This window comes from Pan troglodytes, chromosome 4 (genome assembly GCF_028858775.2).
Source record: "Pan troglodytes isolate AG18354 chromosome 4, NHGRI_mPanTro3-v2.0_pri, whole genome shotgun sequence".
Classification (NCBI taxonomy): Eukaryota; Metazoa; Chordata; class Mammalia; order Primates; family Hominidae; genus Pan; species Pan troglodytes.
The window spans coordinates 42,139,154-42,158,829 of NC_072402.2; the positions used below are offsets into that span (position 1 = coordinate 42,139,154).

The 19,676-nt window shown below is 39.3% G+C and overlaps 1 protein-coding gene across 7 annotated transcripts in view; it reads right to left on the minus strand.

The window, feature by feature from the left end:
- Window positions 1–19,676, minus strand: part of ARHGEF28 (Rho guanine nucleotide exchange factor 28) — a 314,548-nt gene that overhangs the window by 24,580 nt on the left and 270,292 nt on the right. For all 7 annotated transcript variants that reach the window (XM_016953152.4, XM_001151367.8, XM_001151239.8 and 4 more), the window contains 6 exons: window positions 18,858–18,989; window positions 15,677–15,777; window positions 12,683–12,721; window positions 12,538–12,585; window positions 7,046–7,531; window positions 5,382–5,682 (listed from right to left, as the gene is read on the minus strand). In XM_016953152.4, the coding sequence (XP_016808641.3) occupies window positions 5,382–5,682; window positions 7,046–7,531; window positions 12,538–12,585; window positions 12,683–12,721; window positions 15,677–15,777; window positions 18,858–18,989 (1,107 nt within the window). The remainder of the gene's footprint in view (window positions 1–5,381; window positions 5,683–7,045; window positions 7,532–12,537; window positions 12,586–12,682; window positions 12,722–15,676; window positions 15,778–18,857; window positions 18,990–19,676) is intronic.

Below are 19,676 nucleotides of genomic sequence, written 5' to 3' on the forward strand. Positions count from 1 at the left end.
ATACAGATATAAATATTCATCACAATTTTATTATTATGTAATTATTATTTTCTTTCCAAAGTTCAACTCACTTCCCTTACCAAGTCAAAAAACTAACAATGTTGTTATAGTTCAACTTTGGTATATATAAAATTCAGGCTTTTTAATATTAAATCAAGGCCTTCATGACACCTAAAACTATGGTAGGGAGAAAAATCATCATTTTGTCCCCTGTTAAGAGCTGAACTGTGTCCCCCCAAAATTCACATGTTGAGGTCCTAACCCCCAGTAGCTCAGAATGTATTTGTAGATACAGCTTTAAAGAATAAAGTTAATTGAGGTCATTATGGTGGGCCCTAATCCAATATCACTGATATAAAGAGAGATTGGGGCACAGACAGGCACAGGGGGAAGACCAGGTGAAGACGCAGGAAGAAGGTGGCCACCTCATCCGCAAGTCAAGGAGAGAGGCCTCGGAAGAAACCAAGGCTGCCAACACCTTGATCTCTAATTCTAGCCTCCAGAACTGAAGAAATAAATTTCTGTTGTCTAAGCCCCCTAGCCTGTGGTACTTTGTTATGGCAGCCCTAGTCAACAAATACATTCCCCCTCTTCAAATACACTCACATCATAGAAGTTTATGGTGTCTAATACCAGTTTCAATTTCCAGGAAAATTGCCTAAAGTTCTTTGGGCAAAGCTTCTTTCCATATAGATTACACAAGTAAGGTGTCAATTTCTGAATTATGAAATATTTTAAAACATGAGAAATTATCATCCTCTCACTTCTTAAGACTGTTATTTAAATACTAAGTATGGCATAGGTTTTCATTTGGAAATTTTCTATTTTCTTCCCTTACATAAAAAACTTGTCAAAGTTTAACAGAGCTGTCTCTTAAAAAAAATTATCAAGATGAGGTATTCTAAATACAATGCTTTGAATTTTGAAAATAGTTTCCTTGGCACCAAATTCTAATATGTAGTAAAAGGAAAGAGAACCCAAACTTAATCAAGTTACTTTTTTCCCAGTATCTATATTATTAACATAAAATTTGGCTTGACTTACATTTTAGCATACGCATAACAAAATCATAATGCTTTAACTGAACTGAAGAGAACTTTTGGGAAACCTGCAAATATTGAGGCATACAGAAAAATACAACTGAAAAGGGAGATTAGGATTTCAGATTTTTACACCATAAAATGTTTCCTGTTAATGAAAAAGGCAAATAACATATAGATGCATTCAATATATAGTTCTAAAATGTTAAAGCTAGGAGAAAAAAAGTCACAAGGATAAAATGTTGGGTTTTTTATTGTTGTTTCTTTGTTTTTGCCTTTCAGAGTAATGCTGTTGAGCATCTCATAGGGCCGATTACATAGCAATTGTCCCACAGAGACTATTGTTTAAGGAAATTCAAATATTCTGTAGTCTTGGCTGGTGTCCCACAGAGGAGTACAGAAAAAGTTCTTAAACCAACCATCTCTTCCACCACAAATAAAATACCAATTTGGATTTAATGTTTGAACATCCAAGAATTTTGTTCATGAAATAACTTCCAAAACTGGAAAGTAAAGTTCTTTAAAGTGCTATCTTAAGAAATATTTACAGATAACATGGGTTTATTATTAGGCAACATTAGAGAAACAAAATATTTTTAAGAAAATATCCCTTATGGGAAAAAAGTAAAGCTAAAGAGTATTTATGATACTGAAAATGTTCAGGCCCCATGCAAGAGTTGGCCACAGTAATCCAAAACATTTAGAAATATTTTCCAAATGTTACTATTAAAAAGGGAAGGAGGGGAGAAAAAAAAAACCAATAAAAACAAAAACCTGGTCCTTAATCATGAACATCCCACTAGGCATTACAAAAGGATTAGATTAGTTCTATATCTAAACCAACTTCTTTAAAAAGTACAACTCATGGCTGGGCGCGGTGGCTCATGCCTATAATCCCAGCACTTTGGGAGGCTGAAACAGCCAATCGCTTCAGTCCAGGAGTTCAAGACCAGCCTGGGCAATATGGGGAAACCCCGTCTCTATAAAAAAGCCAAAAATTAGCTGGGCATAGTGCAAGTCTGTAGTCCCATCTACTCAGGAGGCTGAAGTGGGAGGTTGCAGTGAGTCCACGAGGTGGAGCCCAGGAGGTGGAGGTTGCAGTGATTCAAAATCACGCCACTGAACTCCAACCTGGGCGACAGAGTGAGACTCTCAATCTCAAAAAAAAAAAAGTACAGCTCAAAACAGCTTTCTAGAAATTAATAATTTAGGCTGGGTGTGGTGCCTTAAGCCTGTAATCCCAACACTTTGGGAGGCCAAGGCCAGTGGATTACTTGAGGTCAGGAGTTTGAGACCAGCCTGGACAACCTGGCGAAACTCCGTCTCTACTGAAAATACAAAAATCAGCCAGGTGTGATGGCGGGCACCTGTAATCCCAGCTACTCAGGAGGCTGAGGCAGGAGAATCACCTGAACTCGGGAGGTGGAGGTTGCAGTGAGCCAAGATATTACCACTGCACTCCAGCCTGGGCGACAAAGAGAGACTCCTTCTCAAAAAAAAAAAAAAAAAAAAAAAAAGCAATTCAGAATGTATAGTGTAATGATTGACAGCATGGGCTCTAGAGCCAATCTTCCCAGGTTCAATTCCCGGCTCTGCCATTTACTAGCTATGTGACCTGGACAAGTTACTTGACCTTTCTGTATCCCAGCTGCCCCTCTCAAAGGACAGAACCATCTCAGTGGGTTGTTGTGAGTATTAAATGAGTTTCCCCATGTAAAACCTTAGCACAGTGCCTGAAATTTGATGTGTCATATAATTACTGGTGGCAGGGGTGGGGGTAGAGCAATTCAGAAACCAATCACAATTAGAGCACAAAAATGTCTGCTGAGGCTGTACTGAAAAAACCAACAGAAATTCCTATCTAGGTGGTATCTAAACACATTGGAGAATTGTATTTATATACAATTTTTCCCATCAGCCTTACTGTTCCAGAAATTCACATTTTCACTGATCTGAGCTGATCATCTATCGACAGTACCAGACTAGGCAAAAGGGCAAACCATTCTTTAAGATGTTACCTGGAACGGCTGACCTTATGGCCTAACAATGAAAGAGTGACTGAAGCCTGAATGAAATCATGGTTAAGTTCACATTTAGCTAAAATACCAGCCCACAACATTATAGGCAAATTATGTTAGCCAGATTACAGTGAACTATGGAGATCCTCAGTAGTGGTTACTGATGGCCACTCACCCAGATTCAGTAGCAAAACACAGAAGAGGGGACAACGACACTGCCTGGTCCTTGGTTCTGGCACATCATCTGTTACCACCCAGCACACCCTGGAGCCTGCTTCTTCCTGTCCGGCCCCCCGCAGTCACTGTCCCCCAAGATCATGTGTGGCAAGCGCCCACGGAGCCTAGCTAAGGCCATCACCAGTGGCTGATGTTGTGTTACTGTCAATGATAAAAGCTGTGAAAGCTCTGGAGGGTTTGAATAATTTTATCTAGCCTTGACCACTCTCTTAAGTGTATATATCCTATTTTCAATCCACTTTCTTATCACTGCCTATTCTCTGACTTTCTTTTCTCTCCTGTAGAAATTGCTTATCATGAAGTAAACAAACATAAATAAGGTTTTTTGACTAGTTGCAAAACTCCAGTGGTGAACAGTACACACAGCATTTCTGATGTAATCCCTACTTATATAAACCAGGATGTTCCTGAGAGATTTAAGCCAAAGTTGATTTTCCTCTCTCCTGTCAATGTCCTGAGCGTCCTTGGCCTACTCTGGACATACAATTTCTTAAGCGTAAGTACATTTCTCAGCATTTCCTTTGGCTCTACTTCCTTACATGTGGATAGACTGGTTTTGTATATAATCACTGTTTATTTCCTTAGTACATTTTCTATCTACTGCAAGTATGCTGCCAAATGGTTTAAAAAGTTTTTACTTTGAAGCACAAGTCAATAGAAAAAGATGGGAGATACACAAAAAGTAAAAGAGACATGCTTCTTTTAAACAAAAGCTGAATGTGGTTTAACTCAAACTGAGTTTCGGAATTATACCAAAGCCAGTATGTAAAACCATGCTGACAAAACCACATGAAGCACTGTAAATAGCAGATTAATGAACCAACACAGCAAAGCAACATGTGCTTAGAAAAAGCATTCTGCAATCTGCTCTCTATTGTAGTAAAGTTGCAAGATAATATATTAAAGAAGTTACATTTTTCAAAATTTTGCTTGACCTTTTATTTAATCTGAACTATTCCATCATATTTTTTCTTTATCTAAAGAATATCTGAAATAATACTTTAAGAAACTATTTCATTCTCTCCTATATGCTGACAAGAAAGAAGAATGTTACCACGGTGACTTAAGTAATGTAAAGAATTAGCCACTATTAAGAATCAACACCTTTTGGATCAGTAATAAATCAACTTATAAGCAGTATCAGAATTATCACTCTTGAATTGGGAGAAGCCAAATACCTTCAAACCTTTTTGTTGCTGAAAAATTATCCTCCAACTGACAAACTAAGAATATATGTTAAGCATAGAAACAAATCTGTATCCAGTTCTGAAGACTTCTATACTACTGCTTGTTTTATGTTTCTGAAACATTTTGCTGTGGGTGATTTATTTCACATCCATGTGGCCAGCCATTTGTTTATTCTATTGCATACCATCTGTTTTTCGGTAGAGAGGTTTCAAGTTCTTCTCATTCCCTACCTCATATCCCCCAGAAAACAATTTATAATAGACATAGATTTAAATCACTCGGATTCATGTGGAGCTGGTAACACGAGCTGCCTTTCATTTATACTTGGCAAATGCTTTAATGGGATTAGCAAATTGTGTTATTATGAGGTACTTATGGAGAGACAACACTTTTTTTTTTTTTTTTACAATGACAAATGATGTTAACAGTTTCATTTTGGGTGTTTAATAGCAGTACAGAAGATTTCACTAACGTTACAGGAAATTGCCCTGATAAAGTCCCACTACCAACCCTGTTGGTATCTGTTATTTCTGAGTGTCAACATAGGTGTTTCAGGATGTAGTGGGGTCCACAATAGTGGGGAGTAAATATCAAGTTGCTTTACTTTTAAGAGGACATTATTATTTTAACCCACACATCTAAAAATCCTGTCTGGTTCTCACATGTTGTGAGCATTCTCTAAGCCCTATGACCATGGTCTCACTTGTCTAGGTAACTTACAAGCAAAGGCTGTCCCCAGACTTCCCCAAAGAAAAGTGAATGCCGCAAACTCCAGCTCATCAGTACCAATTTATTCCCATGCTAGGGAGGACTTTGATTCACTCTACACAAGAGCCAACCATTCAGAGGGACAACTTCTTGTTCAAACTATACAGATGATGTTTAAAGTGTTAATTACCATTTTTACAAGAATCCTTGCTGCTTTCGTGGAAAGGAAGTATCTGATGGCCGGAAGCAGCGGCTGTCCACAGTTTGTGACTGACATTCGAAGGCTGAGAAGGGTCCATCTTGAGGTCTACTTGATGTTCACTAGTCCTCACCAAGTCGGAATGAGATTGAGTTGTAGGGTAAGTGGCATCCTGATGGATAACTGATGGATTCAGTTTGTTGAAAGTGTTAAATGACATTTGTACTAAAGCTTCATTGATGAAGAATGAGTTTTCATGACATAAACTCTCAGATCGATTAAGTTCCATTACCTGTGTAAAGAAACAGAGGAAAAGTACAATAATTTTTCTAACTTATACAAGTTTCATAAAGTATTTATTCCTGAGAGAATCTTAGGAATCAAGATTTCAGTAAAAGTGAGGTCAAGATTACCACTTCTTTTCTCCCTCCCCTCTCCCATACTCTTTTAATGAGCTAGTACCAAAAACTTCAATTCGCTATGCATGGCATATCTTTAACCACAACAACAAAAAAAGTGGCACTCTATGACATTAAAGTGTTTCCACTTTATTTTAATCAGAGAAAGCAGCAGTTTTTACTTTTGCTAAATAAAAAAGTTGAAAACATATCCATATATACATGAGGAGTTTGCAATAAACATAATTTAGCCAACTTAAAAGGAAAAACAGATTGCAACAGAGATCTTGTAAGCTTATCAACTTCTACAACTTTAGGCACTATCAATAAAAAAACATACATGCACATAACACAAGAAAATAAACTCCTGGGACGAATAGGATTCTCAAGCATGGTTAGAAAAGATGCAAATAAATAACTCTTATTAGTGAAATGGATTTTGAATTTACTATATCAAATTTACAAAGAGAAGCAGCTCAGCATAACAGAATAGTATTATACTTGCTAAATTCAGTGCCTATAGTATATATTCATAGTTAATTGATCTTCTAAAAGCTACATCTAATAGAACTCTTAAGACAGATCATATGAAGAGAGTCCTTCAAATACTGGAAAAAGAGCACGCTCACAGTGAGTGTGCCTCCAGGACAAACCCACCCTGGCCTTTCTAGGACAACTTGATTCTATGTTTGTTCCTCAGGTAAGGGCATCTCAGGCAGAGTGCAGTGATCCCATAGGACTTGGGCCCTCACATTGTCCTTTTTTTTTTTTTTTTTGAGATGGTGTTTTACTCTTGTCACCCAGGCTGGAGTGCAATGGCGTGATCTCGGCTCACTGCAACCTCCGCCTCATGGGTTCAAGTGATTCTCCTGCCTCAGCCTCCTGAGTAGCTGGGATTACAGGGGCCCGCCACCAAGCCCAGCTAATTTTTGTATTTTTAGTAGACACGGGGTTTCACCGTGTTGGCCAGGCTGGTCTCGAACTCCCAACCTCAGGTGATCTTCCCGCCTCGGCCTCCCAAAGTTCTGGGATTACAGGCATGAGCCACCGCGCCTGGCCCGCACTGTCCATATTTTAAGTCAAAATGGATATGCGTTATCTCTGAAAGCTTCCAGCTTTGGCTACCTACAAATTGAAAAATCCTCATGAGGTCTTACACAAATCCAAAATGACAGATGTTTGGTTAGTGTCCTAGGAGCCCCCAGGCCCACCCCTGTCTTTGAGAGGCTGCCTCACAGCACCGCAGAAGGTCCATACCTCGGGGCCACCCGGAAGGAGCACCGCGGGCAGGCTCCTCTGCCGGCCGTGCTTCCAGTGGCCCAGCAGGCTCTGCTGGGCCCGCATCCTCGCCTGCTCCCTCTCCACCAGGCGCTGGCCCTCCCTCAGCCGCTCCAGGCTGTGCTGGTACTCCTGGAGCTGGAGGTCCAGCTCGCCCCGGCTCCGCAGCAGCAGCTCCTCCTGCGACTGGCACTCCCGCTCCCGCTCCTGCAGCCAGCTCTCCCTGGCCGCCTGCGCCCGCTGCTGCTGCTCACACCTGCGGAGCCAGCGCCGCTGCTCCTGCTGGAGCTGGTGCTGGAGCTGGTGCACATTGGCCAGCTCCTCATGCTGCCTGTCCGCGTCGTGAGACTTCTGGTCCTGCAAGGGGCCGCCTCGGAGGATAGAGTGGCCGAGAGACAGGCCCTCCTGCTGCTGGAGAACCAGCCTGTGGATCTCAATGTGGCTGTCCTGAATGGTCAAGGCGGCCTGTCAGAGCAGACAGAGGAAAAATCACTGAACACAAGCTTCCATGGTTATTGTTTACCCTTTCGGTTGGAACTACCTCGAAACACAAAACGCAGGCCCGAATTCATTTCTCTCAATATTTCTGGCCTTTTTCTAAGTTACCTCCAAAGGCAAGATTTTTGGCGTTCCAGAGAGGCTTGTCTACATCTGTCCTAGGGGTAGGACCTGTGAATTTATAGAGAAAAGAAACAAAGCCCAAAAGCAATATTATCCTCTCCTGTGGGAAGGTAGTTTGCTGCTGGTGGTTGGGTGATAGTTAAGCGAGTCTTCTGAATACGAACTCGGCACATAAATTCACAAGGCTGTGCATTCCTGTCCTACATCTCACTCTCTTGCTGAGGTCTCTCCCTAGTCAATCATTCATGAGAACTTAAGAATCCACATAAACCTAGTAGTATCCTTCCTTTGAGTCCCAAACCAGAAATTACTTGAGCTACATTGCATTATGAAGACATAAAAATAAAAAACAACTATTTGGAGACTTTAGGTAAATAATGTTTTTATAACATAATGCCTGAGAATAGCAGTTAATACTATTTTTAGGAGATATGCAAGTGGCTAAAGCTAGTCTCATTACTGTTATATCTTTGTATTATAGCAGGAAGGTCATGTACAAAAAAACTAAGCTGAAATTTATTTGTTTAATAGATCGCTAACAGGAGGCTGAAATGATTAAGGGAAAATAGATACTCTAAAGCCCAGAGGACATTACCAACCAGATTAAAAAAACATTTTGAGTTACGATATCTGCCTATGAAAAGTTTGGCAACATCACAGGAAATAATTACCAAGATTTGGAAGGATTCCACAAAACCAAAAAGATCTCTGTGAATGCCCTTGGAAGCTTTTAATTTTAAAAGTTCCCATTTAGAGTGCAAAGCAGTACAGAAGGGACAAATTGAAAATGGACACATACTGAGTATGTGTGTATGTTTTGACTCCATATGAGAAATCATTTCTCTCCTAGGGATAAATTCACATTTTTCCTTCCTAAGAATTTTTTAAACTGTCCATATAACAGATGTTGGGAAGATGGGGATTTGACCATATGTTCTTTGTCAGCTCAGCAGTTTCCTATACTTTTGAAAGTTAAAGAACTAAGGTATATTTTAAATTCATACTTGTCTTGGAATACGACTCAAAAATGTATTCACTGGGGCCTTTTGAAAGAAAATTCATATTTTTAAATTTGGAAACTAATCTTTAAAATTTCAGACACATGAATATTTAGTGGCTTTTGGGAGTTGTTATAAATAAAACAATTATTATCATCCAGAATAGGTATTAATTACTATGATCTTTAAATATGAAATAATTAGCACACAATGAGCCACTCAGGACTCTGTTGATCTGGCTAAAGAAAATTGTAGACTGTACATCACCACTTAATTCTAATAAATCTTTAGGGACCAGTATGGTAAGACAAACAAAAATCCAATACTTTATATGTCAAAACTACCACAGACAATAACTCTCACGTAAGAGTTACAGCTACAGTAATTAAGTGCTTCTGTGAGGTATTCTTCATGTCTATCTAACATTTGGGATAAGGCCATTCTTTTCCCTTGCATAGAGCTGGAATCTGAAGATCGGATATTCATCTAAATTTAAATATTCATTTAAAGCTAAATGAATAATCTTCACACTTAAAGTTTACATTTATATTTAGGACAGAGAACAGCACTTGCTTTTCAAGTTTAGGGAAATTCCCAATTCACTCTCTTAACTTTACTTTGCTAGAATATCTGTGTCTTTTCCTTTTAGCCCTGTCTATGCCTCATTTCTAACTCTATTTTCCTAATACAGGGATCAAATTTCATTCCACCTGATTCAAAATTGTTTATGTAAAAACTTCAGTCACATATAAGACATTCAGCTTCAAAAAAGACGACTGTGCCATGAACAGAAATCTTTCAAAGCCCATGGCCTTCGACCAGCTCAGATTAAAAGAATTCACTGTAGACTTTGATATTTCCCATGTTGGTTTAACCTAATGTGTTGCAAAAATTAGGTCATTCAGGTGATCCAGCTTTTCTGAACCTTGAATCTACACAGGGCTGCATTCAGGGTTGAAAAGAAGACACATGACCTTGTGAGTGTTTTCATCCGGCAACACTAGCCAGGATGCTCAATGTTTTCATCCCCCAAGTTAATGGCTGGTGCTCAAACTGTATCCCTTCCCAGCTGACATTTAAAAGAAAGATTAGTTGTCTTACATGATACATTGATTTCTAACATCAACTCCAGAACCGCACATCTAACCTAAGACACTAAAAGCATTCTCACTAAATCTTGAACAAGACAAAGAGCTTGCTATTACCACTATGATTTAACACATTTTCAAAAGTCCTAGCCTAAGCAGTAAGCCAAGAAAATGAAATTCATGTAATTATTGACAAATAGCCATAATATCATTATTTTCTAATTTTTAATTTTCTACCTGGAATACTTCAAAATATCAATGGAAAAACTATTAAAATGAAAAATAAATTTCAATGAGTTTACCAGTTACAATGTAAGTACCCCAAAATCAATACCTTTATTTATATTAGCAACAACCACTGGGGACACAAAATGAAAAAAAAAATTATTCACAATAGCAGCAAAGAGACATATGAATAAACTTAGTGAAAAAAATACATATACACACATATCATACCATATGAAGACAATTACAAAGCTCTCCAGCAAATCATAGAATAAGAGATGACTGACCAATGTTCTTTTATAAGACAAGCAAGTGATTATGGTAAAGGTGTTGATTCTCTCCAATTTAATTCAAAAATATAATGAAATTTTAACTTAATGATGTTGGCAAGAGATAAGAAACTTGTTTAAGAGCCCTTGTGGGGCTGGGTGCAGTGACTCATGCCTGTAATCCCAGAACTTTGGGAGGCCAAGGCAGGTAGATCACTTTGAGCCCAGGAGTTAGACTGCAGCCTGGGCAACATGGTGAAATAGAAAAACTAACCAGGCTTGGTGGCACACGCCTGTAGTCTCAGCTCCTTGGGAGGCTGAGGTGGCAGAATGGCTTCAGCCTGGGAGACAGAGGTTGCAGTGAGTTGAGATCGTGCCACTGCACTCCAGCCTGGGTAACAGAGCCAGACCCTGTCTCAAAAAAATAAATAAATAAAAAATAAAAGCTCTTGTGGAAGGATATATAAATATGCATCGAAAAATAAATAAGATTAGCACTGTCATATATTCAAATGTAATCCAAGGCTTTAACAATTCAGATGTTGGTCCTAGAGCAAGAATAAAAGGTCGTAAGAGAAAGAAGTCTTGATAGAGTCGAAGTCTAAATAACAAAACATCGAATGCAGCATGCCTTTATATTTTCTGCTGAAGACTTAGGCTTCATTTTATTTTCTTTTAAATTCAACAAGATATGAAGCGTGAATGAATAATAAACCAGTGAGGGAAAAATGTTTTGTCTCAGTAGTAATCAAAGAAGTACAAATAAAATAATCAGATACCCTAATCCATCTTCAAATGGAAGAAAAAGAGAGAATGGTGGTTGATTTGATTATTTTGGCAAAGTCTATTGAAAACCTAAACAAAATAATTCTTCTCATTTACCCTAAGGAAATAGTCAGATGTATTCAAAGAGATGAGTACACAAGGATGTCCTCTACAGTGTTGTTAATAATACAAAAGTGTAAACAATAAGGGATTGAATAAACCCCACAGAGTTGAATTTAATATATAATCATTAAAAAGTATGCGATAGAATAATAGTTGATGACAGAGAAAGTTACATGTTACAGAAGAGTGCACAGAGAACAATTCTAAAATCTGGAGCCTTATACACCAACATGATAATTTTAATTCTCTTTGTAGAATCAGAAATCATTTTCTTTCATTTACTTGTATTCTCAAATTTTTCTACAAATTTTTCAACAATCCAAACATGGCATGTATATCCTTTCGAGATACATTTTCATGAGTAAATTAAGCCATCGGACACACTGAGCCTCTTTCTTTGCATGGTCTAAGGTAGTGGTCTCCAACCTTTTTGACATCAGGGACCTGTTTTGTGGAAGAGTTTTTTTTTTTTTTTTTTTTAATGTATGGGCTGGGATGTGGTGAGAATGGTTTCAGGATGAAACCGTACCACCTCAGATCATCAAGCGTTAGATTCTCATAAGGAGGGGGCAACCTAGATCCCTAGACTGCATGCACAGTTCACAACAGGGTTCACGCTCCTATAAGAATCTAATGCTGCCACTGATCTCACAGGAGGTGGAGTTCAGGTGGTACTGCTCGCTTGCCCCCAGCTCACCTCCTGCTGTGCAGCCCAGACAGGTACCACTCTGCACCCTGGGGTTTGGGGACCCCAGCCTAAGGGATCATCCAACCATTTAATCCTAAATGCAAGCATGATTTCTTTTTTATGTCTGCTCTTCCTTGAAAGGCAGTAAGCTATTTGAGAGCAGGCTGTGTGGCTCATTTGCCTTTGTGTGCTCAGCCCTCAGCACAGTCAGCACAGAGACAGGCACTGTGTGTTCATCCCCTCAACATTAATAAATTAATAAATGTTGAGTGGATGAACAAACAAAAGAGTAAAGCAACATATGGATTACTTAACTGCTCTAAAGGCTGATGGCCACATGGAGAAGTCAAAGAAGTTTAGGTGTGAATTTAGGTTTTCATCAGAAAATGTGAAGTCATGCTACACTCACCTAAGAGTTTCATTGTAAATGTCAAGCCAGATCATATTCATCAATATTTTTTAAAGATATGAACTGTTTTATGATTTCAGAGAAGAATGGTATAAAATGTAGTCATGGTGTTGCCTCTGATTACAAAACCATGTGAGTTCAACACATCACACTTAGAAGGTTGTCATTCGTTTAAGATCATTCCCTACCTCTCACTTGTTCTCATTTTTAAAGTCTGGGAATCATCAAAGAGAATTGCATTAAGAGAACCATTCACAAGGTCAAAGATTAGAGGAGGGTAGTTACCTGAAGGCTGTATAAGAGACGGGTTAAATTCTGTATGGCTTGTATAATCTGAAAAACAAAATTGTAAGTGTCAAATTCTTGAAAAAGCTTTCATTATCCACAAATAAAGGCTGGTGATACATTTAAGGTATGTGCAGCAGCTCACCTCTGATTGTGAAGAACCTGGAAAATTTCTACATTCCACCTAAAATACATAAAAAACAAGAAAATGAATAACCATTCTACTTCTGAAAAGCTGCCCTGCAGTGTCCCAAAATGTATGACCTTGGGTAAATCACTTTGCTATCTCTAAACTTGATTACCTCATCTATACTGACTCAGTTTCCTCCCAGAAATAAAAGCCTATAGAATCAAACAAACACTTGACAACAAGAGCGTCCTTCACGCAAAGTTGATGTTTGAGATGGATGGCAATTTTCACCCAATCACCCCTTAAAACAACAAGGGATGACAGTAAGGACGCCCTGAAAACTCAAGTAACAACATTTACCTTGTGCAAACCACAATGTGAATTGAGTTCTCTGTGCCCAGATTGAAGTTGTCTTTTGGGTCAGGCTGACCTCTTATATTCTAGAGGACAGATTGAAAGTTAAAGAAAGAATATCATGTCTGGCCTTAACTCCTTTTCTCAATGTTTGAGATTCACGATATCAACATATACAGCAGTTGGGAAAAGAAACCAGACTCAGACCGCGGCCATAGGGGCGCGCTTAGCTGGGCTGCTCTAGATCCCACCACAGTCAGAGATCACCAGACCAGTGACTGCCATAGTAGAAGTACTAGCAGCAGAGGCCATGAACCAGCCACAGGAGACTGTCTGTTCTTTAGGGACAGGGTCTATGCTTCGTTCTTTGTCTCTTCCACAGCACACATTAAGGGCACACGTGGATAGTGATGGTTTGCAGCCTCCATAATTGAACACTTGTTTATTCATTTATTGTTGGCCTTCTCTCCCTAGGATGCAAACCAGTGAGTAGCGAGACTTTGTCCATGTGCTCCATATTATAAGAATGATGCTTGACATAGCACGGACACTCAACAAGTGAATGACTCCAAGTTGAACTCGATGGCACGCCATTCAATAAATGAATATCGATCACCCACTGTAAACTTCACACCTTACGCTATGGGAGACCATCAGATGCCCTGTCCTCAAGGGCCTACTGTCTCATCTAATTTTAAGCCATATAAAGCAGCCAGCCATGGTCATGTCCTCGGGTAATTTTGAACTTGTTAAATTCAATTAGTTTAGGCTGATGATGCCAGGATGAGCTAGCCAGACCTCCGCTTCCCCTGGACTGCCAATTAAAGATTTCACTCGTAAGCAGCACCTCTGATAGAGAAAAGACAGAGGCTGAAAATGGAGATGAAGCTTAAAGACATTAGATCTGTGCCAAACCCTATGGGAGAGAACAGGCTCTAAGAACCCCCGCCCTAGAGGGATGGTTGGCGTTCTCGCTGCCCTTCTGGCTCTGTCGTGGCCCATCCACACTCCACTGCTTCTGTAGTAAGACCATATGGCACAGAGTTTTTATAGTCTATAAAAATTAGAACCATAGAAATGAGCTGGACTGTGCTACCTGCGGTTACTTATGCCCAAAAGCCACTAGGTTTGACACAAGACAGGAAATTTCGCGTTTTCAATGGAGTTGTTCCGCCACCTTGTGGTAAATGTTTAAAACTGCAGTTGGCGATTTATCCATTATTTCTGCATTTGAGTCAGATTTTATTTTTTAATATTCTTTCAGAAATTTGTTCTAACCTTACCTTGTAGAGGAAGCTAATGACAAAATATCCATTATACACCTTTTAAAAGTTTGATTTCAAGTGATCCTGCCCTTTACCTGGGTTTATTAATGTATTAATTTTTCAAAATGCCTTATTAAGCAAAAAATTTTGCAGATAGCTTAATCCAAAGAAGAACCCAGACACTTAACCTCAATTATCTACCTGTAGCTGAATTGGAGTGGAAGAGGGAGACTTTAGGGGTAGGAGCCACCCAACTTTGTATTCAAGATTAAATTATTACTGTCCAATTCACTCTCTCTTTTCTATTAACACAGTTGGACACCACAAACTTCACACTTAAAAGTGAAGTCTTCACTGAAAAGGATGAAAAGCAGGAACATTTTAAGAAGCAATACATTAGAAAGCTTACAATCAGAAGGAGTAAAATATTACATTCCTATGCTCATTTTGGCCTGTGAAGTTTAAAAAAGAACACTCAGTCACAGCTGTCTTTTCTCTGGATTTTAAAAGTCCTTGACTTGATTTCTCAGTCTTATGTAATATACACAAAAAGTATATAATATGTAAAATATGTTGTATACATGAGAAGATCTGACATTTGCCATTTTTTCACATTGACACATAGTGGCACCTAGTAATGTACCTAATTCAATTTTAGATAAAGCTAAACTCTGGAGCCCTGACAAGCAGGAAGAGGCCAACCAGCCACCTCCCAGAATCATATTTTACTCCTTTCCTATTTCTGACATCTCACTTTCAGTAGACATTAATAGGAAGTTTTATGTATTTAATTCTTAAAGAGAGAGTTAATACCTATGTATATAGCAGTAAGTCAAAAAAGAAGATTCCCTTTGGGAATCGCTGTGTCCCAAGCAAAAACTGGTCAGATTAATTAAAAATTAACCACAAAAAAAGTAGGTGAAATGTGGGTGGTGACAGGAAATCAACTCTGCAAGGAGAGGAGGGTCAAGGAAGGTGAAAGAAACAAGAATATTCCAAAGTAAAAGGTGTTTCAATTACTTTGGCGCCATCTGGTTGCAAAAGGGCCCCCGGGTGCCAGAGCTGCCAGACATAGTGGGTGAGAAGCAAAGGTTTGCAGGGCAGAAAGACCAGAAGTCAGAGAGCACAGACACACATATACACAGGAGAGTTTTTAATCTTTTTAATAACTTTTCAATCGTTGCTTTGTTTACACCTACATGACACAGGAAGTGCAAGCACATTTGAAGAAGAAATAAGTTAGAAAGTTTAAATATGAATATTTAAATCAATTGAGAACAATTCAGAAAAGCACCTTTGTCCCACTGACTGCCGTGACAGACCAGAACCTGAGGCTATTTTATTATAGACAGTAACCGCTGCCGTTTACTAACAAATCAGTTCACAATACCTTCTCCCCTGCATCAGAGACGGCCAAGTCGGTTACCACACCCTGGATCCCGGGATCCACATCCGAACAGCCTCTTCCTTCTCTCCCTCCTGTGACTAATGCTGGAAGCACGCCATCGAGACAGAAACAAAAAGGACAGCGTCAAACATCGGCCAGCCCACCGGGTTCTTCTGTACACGGCCAACACATATTTCAAAATAGGAAACACCACAAAATAATACATATTGAGTATTCTTAGATGAGGTGCTTGGATGAGCGCAGAGCAACGCATGTGGTCCCTGCCCACATGGGGCTTACACGCTAACAGACAGCAACTGACGAACCGCACAAAGTATCACCATCTTTGTACTTTTCTTTCTTGCACTGAAGTGTTCGTGTGTTGTTTGTGTTACAGAGGGTAGAATCTACATCTCACTCTCACTTAATAGGAAAATGCCTCCTGGGAAGGATGAAATTTAAACAGGTGCTGTAGAACAAAAGCAAGGTCTCTTGGCAGACTCAAGTCTGTAAAAAGTCTCTCTTGTGGCCAGTGCAAGAGCAGCAGACGATAAACAAGGTTTAGGAGGAAGGAGGAGTCCGAAGCAGGAGGGAGACATCTTTCTAGGAAGGCGGAGATGGCTAATACTTCACGGTCTCATAGTCATACAAACCAAGAACCTGTCCCTATCTCTGAATAACTTATTTTTTAACAATTTCTAAATGTGTTGTTTTTCTCACATTTCTTGTTATGCTTTAGATTTACAAATACTATGTATTTAAACTATGAAAACATAGAAACTAGTCCCGAAATATTTTTAAGTACCAAATACAGATTTCACTTCATCCATTAAATCTCTGTTGGCAGGATTTTCTTTCTTTCTTTACCCATGTGAACTCAGTTAAAACTTAAACTGTGCCCACCTTGCACTGATTAAAACTAGAATTTTCAAAGCCCAAAACAGTGTTTTATTAGAACCATGTCCAATCCAGACCCTGACAAAATCGATATTCACTTTGTGACACTGTTTGTTTGTATAATTTTTATTGTGTCATTTTGAAACTTTATTTCCAATATAGGAAATGCCTTTTTCTTTAACAAAAATACTTATGTCTTTGGAAAATGAGAGTCCTCTAGGATTTCAAAGACCTCTTCTAATACAAAGAAGTTTTTGTCTAAACGGAAACGGCTTCCGATGAGATCAGCTAAAAACAAGTCCATTTTGTTCAAGCTGATCAGCACTTATTCACTTACAATGAGGGACATTTTATAGGTTTCTCTGTCATTTGAAAAATGGTTCTACTATTGGGTGCTATTCCTAACTCTTAAAGAGTGGCCAAAGGCATCACTAAAGAATTCACCACTCTGTTTCTCACTCCCTCATAGAAATTAGGAAAATCAAATGGGAAAGAAGCTGATGACAAGGCAGAAGAATAAAACACAGATCAGGTCCCTGTCCCTGTATCCAATTTCAGGGTGGGCCAGAGGGTCTCCAGTGAACAGAACTTTCCTAGAAGTAGAAGATACTCATCATGTATACTGAAGACTGAAAATAGAGCTGTCTGCTTGGCTTATAACCTCAGGCTGACATAAGCCTGATGCAGAAGAGCCCAGTTCTCCAAGTCATTTGCAGAACCGACCCATTCAGTCACAGTTGTAGACCTCCATTTAGAGCTAGCCTTGTGCCTTGAACAACTTTATAAAGAGAATCAAACTCTCATAGCACCATGTTCCAGTCTGACCCAGAACTGAAGAGGCCTTGGGGTACAGGACCCCACCAGCCGGCTTCGGTACTTCCTCTACCTGAATCCCGATATCAGACCCCTCTAAAGAGCCTCTCAATGGTTCTGGCAAATGCCACGGGTGTCCCTTTGAAACTCTCCCCAGTCATGAGAGATGTGGATACAGACAAGGAGACCTTCACTGCCTGGCCTGAAGGGAGGGAAGGCACGGCCGCGGGCTCGGGCAGCTGCGGAGGGGAGCCTCTCCAGCTGTCCCTGGGGCGAGGCTGAGAGCAGCAGATCCCTGCACGTATTTTTAGACAGAGACTCCTCAATGGCATAATGAGGTTCTTCTTTTAAAAGGAAATCACCCAGGGCAGTACAACTCCCCTGATGAATCTGGGCTGTGTCAAAATGAAAAACATATGTGCGCATTCTGAAAATAGAAACTCAGGATTAGATAAAGCAGAACTTGAGAGAGGAAGATAATTAGTGGTGCTGATGTTTAAAAAAGAAAAAAAAAAGAAGTATAGAATTAAAAAGCTATACTGCATCTATATATCTTAATTAATCAAGGGATGTTGTTAAAGAAGTTCTGAGTTCAATTTAATCTTCCAATCTTGAGTTCAATTTAATCTTCTGATCTCTAACTACTGAAGACATTTTATCCATTTTATCTTACGCACATAAGACCTTGTGGAAGTAAGGTTGTTACCACCTGCACAGGATGAAAAGTATACTCTTTATGCTCTTATCTTAGAAACCTTTATGGAACTAAGTAGCCTACAACTATACATATAACAGGATAGCTAGGTTCGGGGAAATTACCTAAACCAAATCTCTACATTCTATTTTTTTTATATTTAAAATGTTTTGAAACAATGTTTTCATAAATGAATTCTGACATGAACTAAAGTGTAGGATGGCACAGATCAAGAATTTTCTGGCACTTCTGCTTTAACCATACCACCAAACTTCGTGTGTGTGAGAGAGAGAGAAAGAGAGAGGGAGAGAGAAAGGAGGGAGACGGAGGGAGCCGTGTGTATATTTCTGGTTTTCTGAGTTGTTTTCTCAGTTGATGCACATGAGATTAGGTTTAAGGGCTTGTTCTGTAATTGACCGCAGGGACTCCTTTTTTAAAAAACCTGAAAAGTTAAAAAGTTCTTTCAAAACTGTAATGAATAAATCATATCAAAAATGAGGCAGGGTAGGGGTTGGGGAAGGTCCGATATTTGGCTGGCAAACAGAGCAGTAGAACCCACCAACTACTCTTTAGATCCTCATACTTGAAACCCCAGTGTCATTATTATATGCATATGATACTCATTTAGGCTAGCATATTTATTCTCAGTTTTTTTCTAATTTAAAAAAATATATCAAGTCCCCTTCAACCAGAGACAGTCATTGCCTTTACTTTATGTGGCCACTGTAAGCTCCAGGGATTGTGCTCAGGCTCATTGCCAAGGCCTGCATTTTCACTTACAGGCAGTCGGTGATCCTGGTACATCATGAGAACTGAGTGTGTCCGCCAAGACAGAGTCTCCACAACTGTCCTCACATGATTGACTCACGGCGCCCATCTGTGAGGCCTTCACAGCAACCTGTAGGCTCTCAGCTAAGATGGAGAAAAACAAAAATAAATCTAAAAAACAAAGATAGGTATATATTTAATCTAGACCAGGAATTGGCAAATTGCATTTGGCCTGTCCCTGTTTTTATATGACCCAGGGGCTAAAAATGATTTTTACATTTTTAAAGGTTGTCAAAACATGGGCATGTGCCTACGCACGTGCGCACACCACACACACACACACACACACACACACACACACACACACACACCCCAGAGACTGTGTGATTTACAAAACCCAAAATACTTAATATCTGGCCCTTTATAGGAAAAGTTTGCAGATCTTTAATCTAGACCAATACTTTTAGCATCATTTTACGACAGAGAATTAACTCAATAAAAAACTATAAACCCATTATATTAAAATATCTCAAATGCAACTTTCAGTAAATTGGTATGCCTAAAAACTTCCTGTCATTCAGTTAGTATAAATATACCAGGCATTAAAATTTTAAAACCTGTTGCCCAGAAATATTAGCTATTCCTCAAAAGAGTATTTTCCCTACACTTGTCTTTAGAAATACAGATTCCCAGTCTTTGGCTCTAGACTTACTGGATTTGATTCTCTGGAGGAGAAAACAGGATCTATATTTTAAATAAGCACCTGTTCTAGGGGATATTGGGCATTTGACAACTAAGAGGGGAGTTTACAGATTGGAGGAAGAAAGAGAC